Source organism: Pezoporus wallicus, unplaced genomic scaffold (assembly GCF_028554395.1).
Source record: "Pezoporus wallicus isolate ANWC-B61680 ecotype Strahan unplaced genomic scaffold, APGP_CSIRO_Pwel_v1 contig_2384, whole genome shotgun sequence".
In the NCBI taxonomy this organism is placed as follows: domain Eukaryota; kingdom Metazoa; phylum Chordata; class Aves; order Psittaciformes; family Psittacidae; genus Pezoporus; species Pezoporus wallicus.
Genome location: NW_026640488.1, coordinates 8,286,472 through 8,304,932, shown reverse-complemented (window position 1 = coordinate 8,304,932; position 18,461 = coordinate 8,286,472). Strand labels below are relative to the sequence as shown.

At 36.1% G+C, this 18,461-nt stretch overlaps 1 protein-coding gene across 1 annotated transcript in view; it reads right to left on the bottom strand.

The window, feature by feature from the left end:
- GALNTL6 (polypeptide N-acetylgalactosaminyltransferase like 6) overlaps positions 1 to 18,461 on the bottom strand; it is a 464,021-nt gene that overhangs the window by 243,525 nt on the left and 202,035 nt on the right. The window contains exon 4 of the mRNA XM_057419062.1: positions 11,365 to 11,531. Coding sequence (XP_057275045.1) covers positions 11,365 to 11,531 — 167 coding nt within the window. The remainder of the gene's footprint in view (positions 1 to 11,364; positions 11,532 to 18,461) is intronic.

The following is an 18,461-nucleotide window of genomic DNA, read 5'->3' as shown; positions in this document are numbered from 1 at the left end:
GGAAACTGATACTTACTCATTTTTAGAATTTTTCTTTCCTATTTATGAGGACAAATTTGAATACTTCACTTGAGGAATTTTAAAATAATATAGCTTCAGCCATAATTCACTTTAACCTTAAAAAAAATGTAAATCAAACTGAGATGCATAGTAGAAAAATAATAAAAAGGAACGCAAAACTAGAATGCATTTAATTTGGTACATGAAGAAGTATGTTTCTAGTATTTCAATATTACTTAGAGTTAATATACTAATTTATTTTTGAACCTACTTTGAGTATCTTACGAAGCATACTCCATACAAGTCTGGAATAAACATTTTTATAAGCTGACATACAGAGAACACAATCTTGCAAAGTACAGGCTGCCCATTGGTTCCTGCCTCCAAAATTCTTTGCATGTTCACATGGGAAAGGGATGCAGCCTACAGCCATCAGCATGATGTACACCCAGAAAGCATTTCATAGGGTGGGCAAGCCAAGAAAGATTGACTAGTACAGAGTTTATGGAAATACAATCTTCACATTCTGACTCCACAAGTATTCAAAAAGCAAAACTCTTTATCTACTGCAATCAATTTAAGGAACTATGTGAAAAATAAAAATTTGTTTTCATATTAATTATGCACTACTGAAGTTTTCATTTTTACAGCAGAGTTGTATTTGAGCTGCCTGAATGCAGGCAGCATAGGAATGTGGGCATACTCCTAACTTCTTCCTACCACAGCCACATTCCAAATTAATTCCGTCTAGGGTGAAGTATACAATCTCAATTATTTGAAGTTCTTCCCACATCTACCTTGCAACATGCTCATATATTGTGCTTCAGCAAATTAAAGGATTTTGAGGTGGGCTGCATATGCCTTCAAGATGACCATTATTCTTCTGAGCTGAACTCTCCCCAGCCTCAGGGCAATCCTCTCTTTTCCCATTGGTAAAGCCCTTCTGTCAAGTCAGAATGCCTTGAATAATGAAACTGCTGTTGCAAGATACAAGGAGCTGAAGGCAAAACCTGTACTCGGCAATTTCAGAATAAAACCTCTGTGACAGAAATTTAAGTATTAAATAATCAAGCTGAGAATAGACAATGAAGAACAAAAAACCTTGGTATTAGAGATTCAAATCAGTTTATTCCAACTCATGCTCAGCTATCCTCTAAATTGTACTTGTTACACTGACAGTACTTTAGTTTGACCAGAAGCAAGTCCAAGTTTAATAAAACTCAAATAACATCTCTGTGAGTGCATTGCAGACAAAACTAAAGAGGCATTTTATTGCTCAATTTCCAAAGTATGAAAATGTAGATCCTGTGTTTAGTTAGATCTCTAGTCAATACAGACACATATTGAAATAATGTTTCGTTTTCCATTCAGCTTTTTCTTTTTTTTTAATTTAAATATAGTGATGAATTATTTTATCAACTTCAGATAAGAAAAATTTAACTTTTAACTTTGAATGAGAGTCAGTTTCAATTTTTTCTGATGTTGCACATGAAGCAGCAATAAGCTAATGTTAATGTCAACATCAAAATTTCGTTGCATTAAACTCTGCCCCTGTAAAGGTTTCCTTACCCTATCGGTGATATAAATGTGCAGCTGAAGTTTGGTATCACTCTCGGTTCCAGGATGCTACAGCAAGCAGGGGTGAAACCACCACAAATTCTCTAGGGAGTAGAAAACATCTATCTTTACCTTTGTATAATTACTTAACTGCAGCATTAACTTTCCCAGCTGCTAAGGATATATGTTCCAGGTATAGTTAACACTGCAGTTAATGACAGCACACTTGACAAAACTTTCCAAGATAACAATGTTAGCTTTCTCAAGTTTACAGCTTTCAAATACCTAGGGTTTGTCAGCATCAGGTGTGACTTTCAGATGACACCAATTAACTTGCAAGTCCTCTTTCTAGATATTGTGCCTACAGCAAGAATCTTGCTGTAATTTATAGGGTCACTAAACAGCCTTATTACTAACAGCTTGTTAATCCTTCCCAGGTAAAGAGGCAAAAATTGGACTGCTCTAACAGATACAGAATTTCCTCTTGTTCTCAGCAATCTCCCTTCTGTCCATGATAAACCACAAGGAGTTACTTCGAGGAGACAGGAATGGAAAAGACAGGCTGCTGTGGCAACACAAGCCTATACTCTTAATCCTTCACAGAAAGCACATTTTACAATGCAGGCACAGACTGCTCCTTGCAAGTCACTTCCAGGTTCTCCAGTCTCCAGTTTAAAAGATGGCAAGACATGGCCTAGCTCTTTCACTGATTGGAAGCTTACTTCAGTGAACCGCTCCCTACCGGTTTAGCAATGCTTTCCACCACAAACTTCTCTGGCAGAGACGTGTTCTAGATAAACCTAGGAAGGGTTCTGGGGAGGTGATTCGGAGAACTCTCCAGGAACTCGCCAACAAAGTTTAACTTGACAAGCAGGTAGTCTTTATTTCAGTGCCGGGAGACACAGGGGATAGCTCCTCCCAGCCTGCCTCAGCCAAACCTCAAACAGACTGTGGTTATATTGTTGCTTAACATGCATGTTCATTAAACATCACACATATTCATTAACCATCCAAGAACTGCTTTACATAATTCCATACCCATTTTCGCATGCTCACAGCAACGTGGTAGTGGTCTTTTGGGGGTCGTTTACTTCTTCCAACCATCTTCATCACTTCTGGCAGTCTTTGAAGCACGTGCAGTAGATAATGCTTACACCAACTTAACTGGTTTGGTAACACTGCAGAAATAATCATCTTGTCCTTCTACCTTATCAGTTAGTTTAGCTGCAACCCATCCTGGACACCTGCTAGTTTCAGATACTCTTTATCTACACGTCCTGTTTTTCTATCCTGTTTTTCTTACACTTATTTTTGTACTAAGGTGATAAGGACCTAAAACTACTGCAACTACAACAGTTTATCTTATACAAGGAGTCTCATTATGCTCTCCAGCTGCACTCTTTTTTTTTATTTCTGCGAAACATGTACCTCAGTTATTTTCCATGGCTACTATTACAAACCCATCAAACTTAATGTTACTTAGAACTGATTCTACCTATTTACAAAGGTTTGTATTTCATTTTGTGCCTCCTTGTCTCAGAGGGTATAAATAATAAAATTCCACTCGCAAAAGCATATGCTTGTTTAATCACTGTTTTCATTACAGTTCTATGCAGACACAGCTTGTTCTTAATAAAAAATAATAATAAGAGAGAGACCATTTAAAATATTTCAGAACTAAGCCAAGAACCAAGTCTTATCCAAGGACTTTTATTAGCCTTTATTTTCCTATTACCTGACATTTCTTTTTGTTAGCAATACCTAGGAGTTTGCTTCAGAAATTTAACACCACACATGGATTTTGCTGTTGGGATACGAATAACTGGCTATTTCTCAAAGTTCTTGCCAACATGACACAAAATAGTGATGAAAAAGATAATGCATATCATTGAGAGACGCATGCTGTCTTTTAGAATAAATGCACTTCAAAATCAATGTTCACTGCTTAGTATTTTTCTTTCTCAGCTGTTCCAAAATGAAGCTGATCTCTCTAGTCTGTGCCATATAATTAGTGTTCTCCAGAGGACCCTTGTATATTGAAGTCAGCTTAACTTAAATTCTCTGGTGTAAATACTGTTGTACACATACTACAGCACTAATAAATTGTTTTTAACTATAAAAGCTAGAACAGAATTAGCCTGAATTTTTCAACTGAATTATTTCAGTTTAGTACTCAGTAAGTCAAGGTGACAGATTTCTGTGCACCTTTACTCCATTCCTTTTTAACTCTCATTACTTGTTCGACCTACGCTACTGTAAAGAAGGTGATTTCAGAAGTTTTTCCTACCTATGAACTTCCAAACGTGTTAACTTAAGCAGGTAATTGCATTGGCACAGGTCTCCTCCGATAGATATTCATGCTATACAACGTAATACCAGAGAGATTGTCCAGCTAGCATCAGTTCCAAAAGCAGTCTATTCTCATAAACACAGCATTTCTCCCCATCTCATTAACCTTACTCAGCAGCAGCTGGGTACTTGTAACTTTCACTTGGAACCTCCCTTTTCAGTACAGTAATACCTGTAGAAGCAGGGATGCTACTCCTTCCACCCTTCTCCTCCCACTGTGGTGTTTTGTTTTTTTTTTGTGTGTGTGTGTAGGTTTTTGATTGTATTTTTCTTCCCCGCCCCGCCTTTTCTGCCAAAGAGGGGTACCGGAATCACATAAACAATGCTCAACATGCTCAATGTCCCATATCATCACAGCATGGAGAACAAAACAAAACAATACCACTCACCAGTGATTTGTCAGAAAATACTGCCATAAAATCACCTGCATAGAATTATTTTTCTATATTTATAAATAGCTTGTTTCTCAGCTTTCTGGGAAGCCATACACAGTCAGGCAGCTGTTAACTTGCCATCAAGAGCAAGTATGATCCTTAGCCCCTTCATTTGCCACCACTGTTGCCTCCACACACACCACTAATGGTAGCTAGAGCTTTTCTCTGGCTTCCAGCATTTCTTCTCCAAGTTCTGACTTCTGTTCCTACTAAATACCTTCTAGTTACACCATTTCTCTTCAAAAGAAAGGCATGTTAGAGAACATCTTCCCAGCTTCTGTCACTTTCACTGTACACAGCACCAGGAGGCAATCCCAGACACTTTCCCATTAACAGTTAATAATGCCCCATTACTTGTCCTACTGTATCTCTGGGAAGAGCACTAATGAACTATGCCCGTGTACTCCTTTAGATATGTTCAGCATGGACATTGTTTGAAGTGTTCTGTTTCGTGCCCCAATCCCTTACAGGCACATGTTTTTTTGAGGAGAAGGGTGGTTAATTTTCAGGGATAGGCAGACACCCAAGTTCAGGAGTAGTCTCTGGTATATAAAGGTTGAGAATTATTAATATTTAAGATTAAATAAATCACTTGTGTAACTTTAAAGAGCTCACCTTAAAAGAAAAGTCAATGAGTAACTACGTTACTACAAGACAATTACTACAAGAATGTTGGAGAAGGACTTTTTACAAGGGCATGAAATGATAGGACAAGGGAATGGCTTTAAACTGAAGGAGTAGATTTATATTAGATATTAGGAAAAAGTTCTTTACTGTGAAGGTAGTGAGCGACTGGAAAGGGCTGCCCAAGGAAGCTGTGGCTGCCCAGTCCCTGGAACTGTTGAAGGCCAGGTTGGACAGGGCTTTGAGTAAACTTGTCTAGTGGAAGGTGTCCCTGCCTGTGGTGGGGGGCAGAACTGGATGATCTTTAAGGTCCCTTCCAATCCAGTTATTCTACGATTCTATCATTATATACCATTTTGAAAAGCAGGTTCTAAACTTAAGGGACAGAATTATAAGCTCTTTGGTAGAAGTTGACTTTCACAATATTATAACACCCTTTTTCAATTTTCTTTTTTCAAATGTTGTATATTTTGACAACAATGACAATTTTTGGAGATGTGAGCTTTCACCATATCAGAGAATAGCTGTCTACAGCAGAAGTTTCCTATGACAAGATAGTCGTTCATACAATATAACCTTCACTTTCATTTCATCAGAAAAGTTATATCCAGCCATAATCTGAAGCAAACATCCATAAATTGGAATCACAAGTGACATAGTACATAAACTAGCTGTCTGCAAGCAAAATACTAGCAACTCGATCTTCATGCAACAAACAGCATGTGTCTCTGAAGTGGGAAGTTGTGCAATCTGTACCCTGATAGAGCTCCTTTGCCTTTAGCATAAACTCTCTTATACCCTACTGTATAATATGACGTAATTTTCAGAAATACAGGTTAAAAAAAAAAAAAAAACTCAGACCACCTTTTTAAGGCAAAAAAAGAGTTTAGCAGGCTATTAGGGCAACTGGGCCATAGATCTGATCTTCCTCCACATTCACACGAAACAAAGCAGATAACTGGCACTGAAATTCAGTTACTGACTAAACTGAGCTCCAGTCAAGGAGTCACAGATTGCTTTTGCAGACTGATTTGCACATAATTAATCTGCGCTATTCAGAGATGTGGCACAAAGCATGTGGTACCCGATACTGGACAGTATCATATTCTCAAATGAGTAGCAGCACATAAAACAGACCTAGCAAGGGGACAGCGACAGAAGAACATAATAGATGACAAAATGAGTAGAGACTGGCTTATCAACATGAACAAAAAGTTCCCAGTTTCTCATTTTCCATCAAAACACCAGTTCATTGCCAGTGACAGGAACTAGTTCTGTCCTGCAGAAAGGTGTTGGCTATCTAGTTCACCAATTTCATTCTGTTATTTTTGGCAAATCAGATTGACTTTCTCAAACTAAAAAAACTGCCCCATAACCATTACTGCTTATAAATTTACTCTTGGCTGTGGCATTGCTTATTTTTTCTTATAATAGCAGCTGCACCAGTTAGAGAACTGTGGGGGTAAAAATACTTGGTAAGGGCACATGATGTGTTAGTAGCAGCACACAGGCCTGACAATGCCAAAAAAGTCATTTAAACACAAAAGGAATAAAGTTCCATGCACAAACGTATCATATTTTGGCAACATACAAGAACTCTAATCATGCAAATATATGTTCCCCAAAGTTTTAAAACATTTGAATTTTTAGCATTCTTGGTATTTGCAAGCTGCTCCAGAACACAACCAATGAAAACTTGCTGCTTTTCTCATTTTGCCCTTTTCTCTGAAACAGTTGCCCACATCCTGCTTTTTGTCATGTTTTCAGGGATCTGTCTGGCAACAGAGTGTAACTTCAGAGCAAACTATGTCAACAATAAGCCCCCCATCCATAAATATAACCCTGTAAAGAAACACCCTGCCCCCATTTCAAATTCCTCTCATACAAGAACCAACCAACTGCATCCTGGGCTGCATCAAAAGGAGCGTGACCAGCAGGTCGAAGGAGGTGATTCTGCCCCTTTACTCTGCTCTTGTAAGACTTCATCTGCAGTATTGTGTGCAGTTCTGGTATCCTCAACATAAAAAGGACATGGAACTGTTGGAACAAGTCCAGAGAAGGGCCACAAGAATGATCAGGGGACTGGAGCACCTCCCGTATGAAGACAGGCTGAGGAAGTTGGGCTGTTGAGCCTGGAGAAGAGAAGGCTGCGTGGAGACCTCATAGCAGCCTTCCAGTATCTGAAGGGGGCCTACAGGGATGCTGGGGATGGACTCTTCATTAGGGACTGTAGTGATAGGACAAGGGGTAACAGGTTAAAACTTAAACAGGGGAAGTTTAGGTTGGCTATAAGGAGGAAATTCTTTCCTGTTGGGGTGGTGAGGCACTGGAATGGGTTGCCCAGGGAGGTTGTGAATGCTCCATCCCTGGCAGTGTTCAAGGCCAGGGTGGACGAAGCTTTGGGTGAGATGGTTTAGTGTGAGGTGTCCCTGCCCATAGCAGGGGGTTGGAACTAGATGATCTTAAGGTCCTTTCCAACCCTAACTATTCTATGATTCTAAGAAAAAAAACAAAAAACAAACCTCTCAAACCCCCCATTTTCCACAAGTCTCATTTTCCCAGAAAGCAGGCTTACAATATCAGAGCTGCACACAAAGCCACTGCAGAGATACCTGACACAGATATATGGTGGTACCTTCAATGTAAATATGTTCAATGTCCACAGCAGATGACATTACAGAAACTGATAGTCTTTAACTTACACAGTTAGGAATACAGGGCTTGCATGAACCAGGTATTGGAATTACTACCCAAAATCCATCACAAAGTCATAAATATTCAGCATACCTTAGATTGCAAATCATTAATCTTATTTTTTTTTGTGAAAAAGCTACAGAACTTGAATATAGAACTGAGTGTTCTACATTCCGAGTATAGAGTGGCAGTCTCTAGACTTGATTTTTAAATCAGTTGGGAAAAGTAAAGTGTCTGCCAGCATGCAGCATAGCCAGTTCCCTTACCGATAGTCTTCTGAGGCAAACTAAGTTGAAGTCTAATACTCACTTCTTTATAGAGCTTGTTAAATGACAAAGTATTTCTTTCTTGCATGTTAAAACTTCTATAAACTCTTGATTCAGTTCCTGTTCAGCTTGCCAGTACACCATGATTCAACCATTTGTGTTTACAATGTAAATAAAAAATGTTTTGTTGAAACAAAGAGGTCTGTTAATTTGATCAATTTTCTCCCTTCCATTGCTTCTAAATTTTAAATATATAAACTCTCTGCAAATTACATGAATATAGATATTTTGCAACTTTGCGTACCTATATTCAAATCTACGCTGATTTCTGTCACAGATGATTTCTTATGTTCATGTAGGGCTTTTTGTATTAAATTTGTCCATAACTGAATACTGCACTTTGAAATTTCATAACATTTGCTTACCTCCCTCTTAATAGCAAGTCTCTAGTCTGCATTATATTGATATTTCAAAGGTGCATTTGTCCTTTTATAACATCTAAACTTCATAAGTTATGGTGAACATTATGCATGAACTATCTAAACCTTATGGTTTTGATCACAATTTTGAAGAAGTAAATATGAATAAAATGAAGGCACACAAGTAATTTTGCAGACAAATCAGCAAACTGCTGCATACCTGGCTGTGCACTAAAACATTTTCATCATCTGTTATCAAATGTTCTTTATGTGCATTTCAGTATGTATATTTGCAATACTTAAGAAAACTAAAAAGCTCCAGCATTTTTAGCCATCTTCCACGCAGCTTTCAAGTTTGTACTTTTTGTCATCTACTCTATTTCCAAGAGGGACTGGCTTTTCATAACAACTTCTTAGACTTTTGAAAAAGTAAAAGTTTGACTAGTAGAACACCCTAGAGAAAAATATTTGCCATTTGACCACTACTTTTAAAAAGCAACAGTGCTATTGAAATATCCCATTTTCACTTTCAACTATCTATCTACAAATGTTGAGATTCCCGTCAGAAAAATCTGTTCTTTTCACAAGAAGTTTTGGAACAAGTAAAGCACACACAATATCACTTAAATAGTACGTAACTGGTTTGACAAAAGAAAGTAATTGCCATTTGTCAGCTATGTGACACATTAAACTTCATGGAGAAATTATAAAATGAGAAAAAGAGATAGAGATTTATTACTAATCACTGTACTGCTTCAACACTGCGGTAAAATTTGCTTGCAATGTTTCTATCAGTTTTGACAACAACTAAACACACATATTTAATTTTTTATCTAATCTGTCTTCAGTGTCTCACACTGCTTTACTGTGCTCATCCATCTAGGATAAAGCAACTAAAGGGTGAAGGATTAATAACAGTAAAATAGGCATCTATTTAATCACTCTGAAAAAAGATAATTGTGTGAACTGGGAGAGGGAGAGATATCAGTCAGCATTCTTTCAACATAAAATAACCCAACTGTATTGCATATGGCTACTTCATGAAAAATTAAGAAGAGCACATGAAAACATGATACCGTCTCAGTTATGTACAGTTTAGAGGATCTCTAAAGTACAAGAATTAAACCCAATTCTGATGTGCCAAAATGATTCACCCAACTTGAAATTCAGTGGTATTGAATTCAGAGTAGAGATGCCAATACATGTTTCTTGTGTGTTTGCTCTTCTCCAAACATACAGTACCAAATATGCTACCAAATATGCTTAAATTCAAAACAGTCAAGCATTCAGAAATGCATTCCTAATCTTTATTTTAATAATACTGAAACCCAGATACGTAAATCTTCATAATGGTTCAATGGTTCCAGACTCAGCTCCATACAAGTCTTTTTAGTAAGTTTCTTTCAGATTTTCAAACCCGACATTTGTGTTAAGCATTTGCATGCTATATGAACCACTTCTTCCAGATGAAAACTGATTGAAAAGTTATATAGGCTTATATAACTGGAAATTAAGATGATGGAGATGTTTACAGTGTTACAGGAATTAATAAGGAATTAGTATTACAGGCAATATTTACTCCCTAACAGAAGTTAAAATATTCCCTGCTTACTGGCACTAATTCTTTTTCTAATAACTGGAAAGTAGAGAAGCCTTCTAAAGCATTAACACATTTAAAAATGTATCAACAGTAGTCAGTATGATCTTCATTAAAAAAATGCTACAGTATCACCATATTGAGCAAACATAGCCTCAATAGCAGTGCTCTTCAGTATAAAAAGAATTTTTACTTGTCAGACACCTCATAGAGCCAACTTACAGGCTTCCCCATAAGTTGTTTATTACTAGAGAATTGTTAGCCTGCAGGAAAATTGTTGTGCTACTTCACAGTTCTTGTTTTGAAAACTTTCATCCATGGTCTATATTTTTATAAACACAGAATAGCCAGAACTGTACTCACTTTACAATTTCACTTCAATTGCATTAGAGAGGCAGTTCGTCAAAGAACACTTTGCCACTAAACCAGCAAATATGAGAGGGTAAGATAGATGTGTCAGAATTAATCTTTCTAACCCCTGAAATATCAAGCTTAAAATCTTAAAAAAAATTTTACTGCAGTGCTCCCTCTCGTTCACCCAGGGACTTCTCATAATAGTAGTCAGAAATCTGGTCCTGTTATGTTCCTAGCTGAGAAAAAGATTTTACCTAAAACGTTAGTAAAGAAGACAATACTCTCTTTCGCTATCAATCTGCTTAGAACAAGGGCTACATACACGCTAGCAACTAATATTTCAACAGAAACAATCAAGAAACCCCAAACACCAAGAAGTGAAAGTTATTCATGCTTGAAGTCATAAAAGATGCACTGAAATTTGAAATAAAACCTATTTCCCAGTTCCATATCATTGTTATGGATTAATTGACCTCAGGAATTGTTAGATTTCATTTAAGGAACTTAGAGCATTCATTCCTTGTGTTGCATTCAAGAACTAATGATAATAGAAGTCTTTAAGTGATTGCAGTTTTCTTACTTTTACTATATACAGATAATGTAAACTTTGATTAACTTTTCTAAAGCAGTTTTTCACATTCCAGTCAGAAGAGTCTCATTTCTCTGCATGGCTGCTTTGCAAAAGTATATGCAGCTCTCTAACTCAGTAAAATTCCAGGATTAAAATCTAACAAGTTGCATCTAAAATGGACAAAGTTAACAGGTTTTCTGCATCAAAGTGAAGCCTAAGGAAAAGATGTCAAAACACTAAAATTTGCAGTATTTCAGAAATAATATAGTTTCAAAATACTGTATTAATAAGGGCCAATGAACAGTTCACAGTCTCTTTGACATGAATTTCAATATTCACGCAAAGTAAAACAAAAGACACGTGTACACATCTATTCCAGTTAACAATCAAGCAGTACTTCAAAGCAAGCAAAGGTAGACTTTTCACTTTTTTTTCTTCCCTTATAAGGACTACAGCACATTACAAAATTCAATTTAAAGCAAAACCACTTGGGCCTTACCTCTGTCACTGAAGTCATCCACAAGAATGATTTCTGCTATGAGGCTATCTGGAGTGCGGTTGATAATACTGTGTATTGTTCGCAGGAGTGAAGTCCAGCCTTCATTATGAAATGGGATAATTATGCTAGTATTTGGTAGCTTTTCCAAGTACACCTTGTGCTTACAGCTGGAGAGACAAGAAAATAATTGTATAAGCATACTGAAAAGTCTGAGTTGGCATATACTATGGGCCATTCAACCATCATGGTTTCTGGCATGAAATCCAGCAGTGTAATCAAGTGGTACTTTCACATAACAATAACTAGTTCATTTAAAATATTTCTATTGCTTAGGATATGCAATACATCTAAACAATGACAAAATTTAAGTGGAATGAGCAAAAATAACAAATCACTGGTTTGAGTGAGATTCTTTTCCTTCACTGAAAACTTTACCTTGCAAAATGACAGAGGACACATGTTCTATGACATTACTTCCAGAAAATAAAACCTCTTATCAGAAAGAATTCTGAAACATAATATGAAACAAAAGAAAATCTGAAATGATTTCTTTTTTGTCCATAGCATAAAAAAAAAGAATTATAAAAACAGTCTACCACAAGAGACAAACTCTAGACAACAATTCAGTATTATCCTGGGTGATGCGTGCTTATAGTATGTGAAAGAACAACATCCACAAATACAACTCCAACTTCACAGCTAGGTATCCAAAATAACTGCTGCTATTAAATATGGAGAGAAACCGACACATGATTTTCAAAATGCAGACTGATAAAAACAAGAAAATGTAAACAACCTTTCATTTTTCAAAGGAAAGCACTGCACCTTCAGCATTTTAATGGAATGGCATCTATGTAATATCAGTGCTTAACCTTACCATTTTCAGTATTGAGTTGTTTACATATTTGTGCAAAACAACCCATTTTTTAAAATAAATAATGGCCTTGCAATTCAGTTTCTCCTGATAGCTGAGAATATTTCAAAACTAACGTTCAGGTTAATGGAACTGATAGGATTTCATCTTTCATGTTTTGTTGAAAAAGTGGGGGAAAGGGACACATTCTTTTGCTGTTAATACACCGTGGCATTTTCAGCTCTGGGGACAAAGTAACTGAATGATTTCTCATTCTGCACCCAGATAAAGATATGCGTACAAGCAGAAATGTCAGCCTTGTGATGAACACACAAAAACAGCAAAAAAAAAAAAAAAAAAAGGTGATGGTGTAAAAGTAAGACCTGCAACTTCTGGGTTTAAAAAAAGTGTAGGTATCTTTGCTGCTTTTCAGAAAGAATAACTATGCATAACAATTACTGCTGTAGGTTATAATGTTGATTTACACATATTTGCAGCTTAATTTGCATTTCCACTTATCCTGGTTTTGGATGGGATAGAGTTAACTTTTTTTCCTAGTAGCTGGTACAGTGCTGTGTTTTGGCTTTACTCTGAGAATAACGCCAATAACACATTGATGTTTTTGTTGTTCTTATGTAGCAATTATCCCCAGCAAGGACTTCTCAGTCTCACATACTCTGCCAGTGAGGAAGGGCACAAGAAAGCCAGGAGGAAGAAGAGACAGGACACCTGACCCAAACTAGCCAAAGGGATATTCCATACCACAGCACATTATGCCGCATATAGAAACCGGAGGAAGTTACCCAGAAAGGACTGATCATTGCTTGGGTCGAGCTGGGTATCGGTCAGCAGGTGGTGAGCAATTGTACTATATATCACTTGCTTTTCTTGGGTTTATTCCTCTTTCTCCTTTTCATTAAAATTATTATTAATAAGAGTAGTATATTTTACTTTGGTTTGTTTCAATTATTAAACTGTTCTTAACCCACGGGTTTATCTTTTTTCAGATTCACTCCATCCCCCCAGGGGCTGGGGTAGGGGGGAAAGGGAGTGAGCAGCTGCATGTTACTTAGTCGCTGGTTGGTGTTAAATCACAACACACTTTATAAATGCCACTTACAAATCAATATTTACTAGTTTATTGTACAGCTACCACACTGACAAAGTGTTCCAAAGGTATAAGAAAATGCTCACAGCTACTACAGTTGTATTTGCAAAATATTAGCCGTTATGTAGTTATGAATAAGCAATCACGTTTTAGGATGTTTTCTTAAAAAATTAGATTTAAATTTGTAATTCAGACATTTCTTCCTAAGATGTGGCAACAACAAATTTAATGACGAGCTATTTGCAAAAATAATACTTTTTGAAACTTTTTAATAAGCGGTTTGCTGGTAGAACAGATATACCCCCTGGAAAATGGACAGTCACTTTGCGAGAATAAGTTCTGGGGAAAACAGTACTCATTACCTCGTGACAGAAAAGCCTAAGTATATATTCTAACATTTTCGGAGGGGGGAAAAAAAAAAAAAAAGAAAAGAAGAAATCTGCGGCAGCAACAGAATTAAGTAAAAATTCTTTTTCTTATCTGTAGGAAAAAGAAGGCTGTCAAATTAAGAAAGTCACCTAACAAACCCACCAACTACTGTTGGCAGCTGTTTGCCAACAATGATGCTTCCTGGACAAGAACAAGAGCCACTAGTATACGTGTACTTATTATGCTATTCTTCAAAGTAGAATTTTTTTCCTCTAGCATTTGTAACTCCCAGTAAGTATGGTTTTTAAAATGAATAAGTTCTTCATAAAACCCTTATATAACACACAACTCCCCAAAATACTACAAAAAACCCAAGCAAAAGAATGCCACACTTCAGACTACAACTTTCAAATGGTAAGGGTAAAAAAGAGTAACACCCAGAACATGCAAACACATCAGAATGTTGTTTATTTCTAAACAACATACCTTACATACCTTTTGAAAAAAAATTGTACTGAAATTTGTGTATTTGCATGATCAATATTGTAACCTCAAATGTATATGGATGGGAAGGTCATTAGATTTGGACATACTCATTGATGGTTTCAGGGTAATTGCATATCCTAAGTGATGAGAAGCAGCAGCAACATTGATGGACTTGGCTTTAAACTAATTAATTCTTCCAACAGAATAGATTTTTCTATTAAACCCAGAAGAAAGACACACTTATAAGACAGAAAAGAAAAACACCTTACATTTTCTTAACACCTCCATCATTCCAATTTGACCTTTAATCCTCATGTTATTTACTTTTACTTTGATAGTGACTGCAAAGGCATCTGGCTATGTGAATAGATTTCTAGTAAGAGCCACAAGTCACCAAAATGATTTTTCCTACTTTTTCAAATAAGATGGTCAGATTCTCAAGTTAATAGAAATGGAAACTTGAATTTCATCATCTTCTATTGTTAAGACAGTCTCTAAGGTTTCATAGTAGTGCCTTACTTGCCTTTCTTCAGCAAGTTAAATTCCACTCAGTTTTAGCCCCTTGGTTTCTGACACAAGACTTCAAACTTAACAGAAGGTCACTATGTTTTAGAAGATGTGATAGAGAAATCCATTTTATCTGAAGTTCTATTCAGCATTATCTAAAGCAGGGTATAGCTGGCTCTGTGCTGTGATGGGCTGCAGGACAGATCTGATAGATAGCTGTAATGGTCAGAAAAGGCCCATGAATTGTAATAAGGACACAGAGATCCACTGCCGAGAATTTGATTAAATAAGAGAATAATCATATATGCGTGCGGCATTTGTTTAAAGTCCATCAGTGTGGTTGTTAATATTCTGCATAATAGAAGTGATGCCAAACACCCTGGCCGCAACAAGACTACTTGGAAGCAGAGTAGTATTGCTTCTTGTAAGCCATTGCTAGTCTTCAATGTGATCAGGTCTTTGTGCATAGAAGAAAAAAACTAGGAATCATATCACTAGGTCAGAGTGCAGTCCACAGTCATAAACTATTATTACATTTAAATTTACTAATGTGTCTACAACACAGAATAAACCAGTGTAGATAGATGAAAGATTCATGTATTAAGCAGAAAAGTTTTTATATGCAACAGTAATTAACAAACCGATAAATCTTGACACACATAGAATTATCTTATCTAATACTTCAATTCACCTGTGTTTTAGTGATGATAATGATGCTTAAAACCAAGAAGTATCAGCAAGTTTTTAGACAAGCAACTATAAAGATACTTTTACCATTAACTGCAACAATTTTGCCTCAGCATCAAAAATTTTTAGAAGTGTTTTTTCAACACTTTTCTTATAAAAAATTCTGTGGAGTGCATTTAGAGAAGTGCTGACAAAGTTTGATCATAGCTTCAAAACTAACCTTGCTTTATTATTCATGCTGACTTCAAGGTTCCAACATACCTCTTAATAAATACCTTATTTTTCAGCCACCATAAAGAAGGCACAATTTCGAGACTACATGCTTTTTGCTGTCACCAAAATACAGACTCTGATTTTAATATGTCTACTCTCTAAAATTAATCTGGTTATTAGCTTAAATACCCTGTGGAATGAATGTTTTAAAACTGAGATTCTTGATTCTCCAAAGAAGTGAGAAATTATTATACCAGAGACTTTCATATTTCCTGAAGAATGCAATCTTACCAAAATTTATTAAAATAAAATATAAAGCAAGATTTACTGTAGAAAGAAAATATACTATGTATAAAAAAAGGATTAACATTACCATCAAATTTTAACAGTTTTTAAAATGAGCACTAATATTCATTAGTTGTTGTTTTTTTTTTTTAATTATGGCATATGTTAAGTGAAACTGAACTGGCTTCCTACAGAAATACTTCAAATACAGCTGAGCAAAATATTTTTATTTTCCAAAGACTCACAATTTACCATTTACTTCTAAATTGCAGTGTCCAAATATCTGAATCAACAAATCAGGACGGAGTACGGCAACAAAGAAACAACAGTATGTATCTAGGACTCATGGTAGGATACTATTCAAGGGGGAAGAATAACCCAACAACCAAGGCTGCAAAAGTACTAATAAAACTTTAATAGGATACTACAGATTGGCCTTACTAAAGTCTAACAGATGCTTTCCTAAAGATGTGTCCTTTTTTGCAATTAATGTATTTAAGTGCAACACACCACCACTTATTCATGGAACAATGCTGAATAAGAGGTTCAATAGCTACGGTTAAGAGAATGACAATTTCTTAGCACAAATGTTAATTCTTCAAACTTATTACTAAATAAATTCTTAAATCTTAGAATAATTTCTGTTTTAAGTCTGAAAATTACATACAAATGTCTTGGTAGGAATACCTAGGAAGAAAATAACCATGACAAGCAATTGTCACCCTGCTAGGGTGGGTAGCTCACACCTGTATTTTCTGACTGAACTTACTACATTAACATTCAGAAGAAAGGGAGTTTAGAAGAGAATATGCAAAGGGCATTACGCACCTCCCTCACACAAATACTCAGAATTATGAAATAACATTAGCAATTTTGACTTTGCCAGAAAAATATTTTAGACACAAACCCTTGTTATGTAACCTGGCATCAAATGGTGAATTTTCTGATGAATCACATACAATGACATTTTCAAGATTATTATCCTGAATGTAAAGTTATGAACTTTGATTTATGCTTTCAAATACTGCTATCCTTGATAGATCGTGTCTTTCTTTCCATGATTTTTCATACCTTGATATCTGATATTTCTTATCAGAGAATAAAACTACATCACTAAATTTGTCCCTTAGAGAGTTTCAGATAAGATTCTTCTGGAAACAGAGGACCTTCCTACAGGGGCATGAGCTGTTTTCAAATTAATTTTAAAAGCAATAAGTACCTCTTCACTATCTCTGGACAAAAAAATCTCCCTCTTTCCCTTCCATTATTAGATAGAGTACAAAGCGCTAATCATGTGTATGATTCAAGTATGTCATTTTGAAAAAAAACAAACTCTGAAAGCTTCACACTACTTTTTATTATACACACCTACCACAGAGTCGCCAGGAAATGCTGAGTATGAAATTAAAGTTCTTTACTAAAAGCTAAGGTGGAATTTATTTGTAAATAATCTGTATAGTGAAATACGTTAAATATATATATAATTGACAAAGTGGAACTTTTCACTGGTTTGTATGTGGCATGGTGCTCCTAAAGTTTATCGCAGCTGAACATTTGCACCCTGGAATCCAAGGCTTTTTTATAAAAGCAATACACTTGTACACTTGCCCTTAAAACAATTAATACTGGTTTAGTTATTCTTTTGAGATATGAAATTCTTCTACTGGGTTGAAATAAGAGTCAAACCTGAGTTTCTGAATAAAACAATTTTAGAGCCAATTTCGAAGTTGCAGGTAGACTTTCAGAAGGTTAAAGGAATAGGAAGAGGTTCCTTTATTCCTAAAATACTAACCTGCCTAAGGAAGTAGAAAAAAAAAATTGTCACAGAAACATCTGGAAGCTATTTGCAGCAAGCACTAATAAAATACAACTTGAAAAGAGGACCAATCATAAAAAGAGAAGTACCGAAAGGAGTTAAAATTACACTTTGTTATTCACTACTGAAAGCCCTAAGATGATTATGATTTCATTTTGTAGGTTAGCCTACTCTATTGGGCAGAAATAAAGAAACAGCATCCTTTTACTTCAAGGTATAGGGATAGTTCTGTTTAATTCCCTGATGAGTTTACAAGTAGGAAGAAAAAAAAGTCCTAAACTATCATACTAGCTTAAGATGCAGAACTGCAAAATTCTCCATCTTTACATCATCTCGGTTAATAGAAACATGCAGGAATCCACTATCTCTGTAGAAGAGCAAATGAAAGAAAATGGGCTTCTAAAATGATGAAAAAAGCAGAGCAGGACTGGCACCATTTCAGCCACTTTGCAGCAAAAGCTGATTCATAAAAGCAGCAGTGTTTGACCCTGTGGATGTAACAACAATATTTTAGGCACATTAAGGGATGGAAATAGCAATGCCTTGGACAGTTACCAGGCTCTGTGCCTTCTAGACACAACAGCCTTTTAAACCACCCTTTCGACAGATAAATAGCATAGGAGGAGTTAAATGTCTTGCAGGTATCCCTTTGCTGCATTTAGGAAGCAAGGTAGCAGTCTACTACTGCAGTTACTTGATTACAAAACTAGTCCACCTCCAATTTCCTCCTCTTTCATAAAGTGCCAAAGAGCAAAACAGAAAGAGATTTTCAA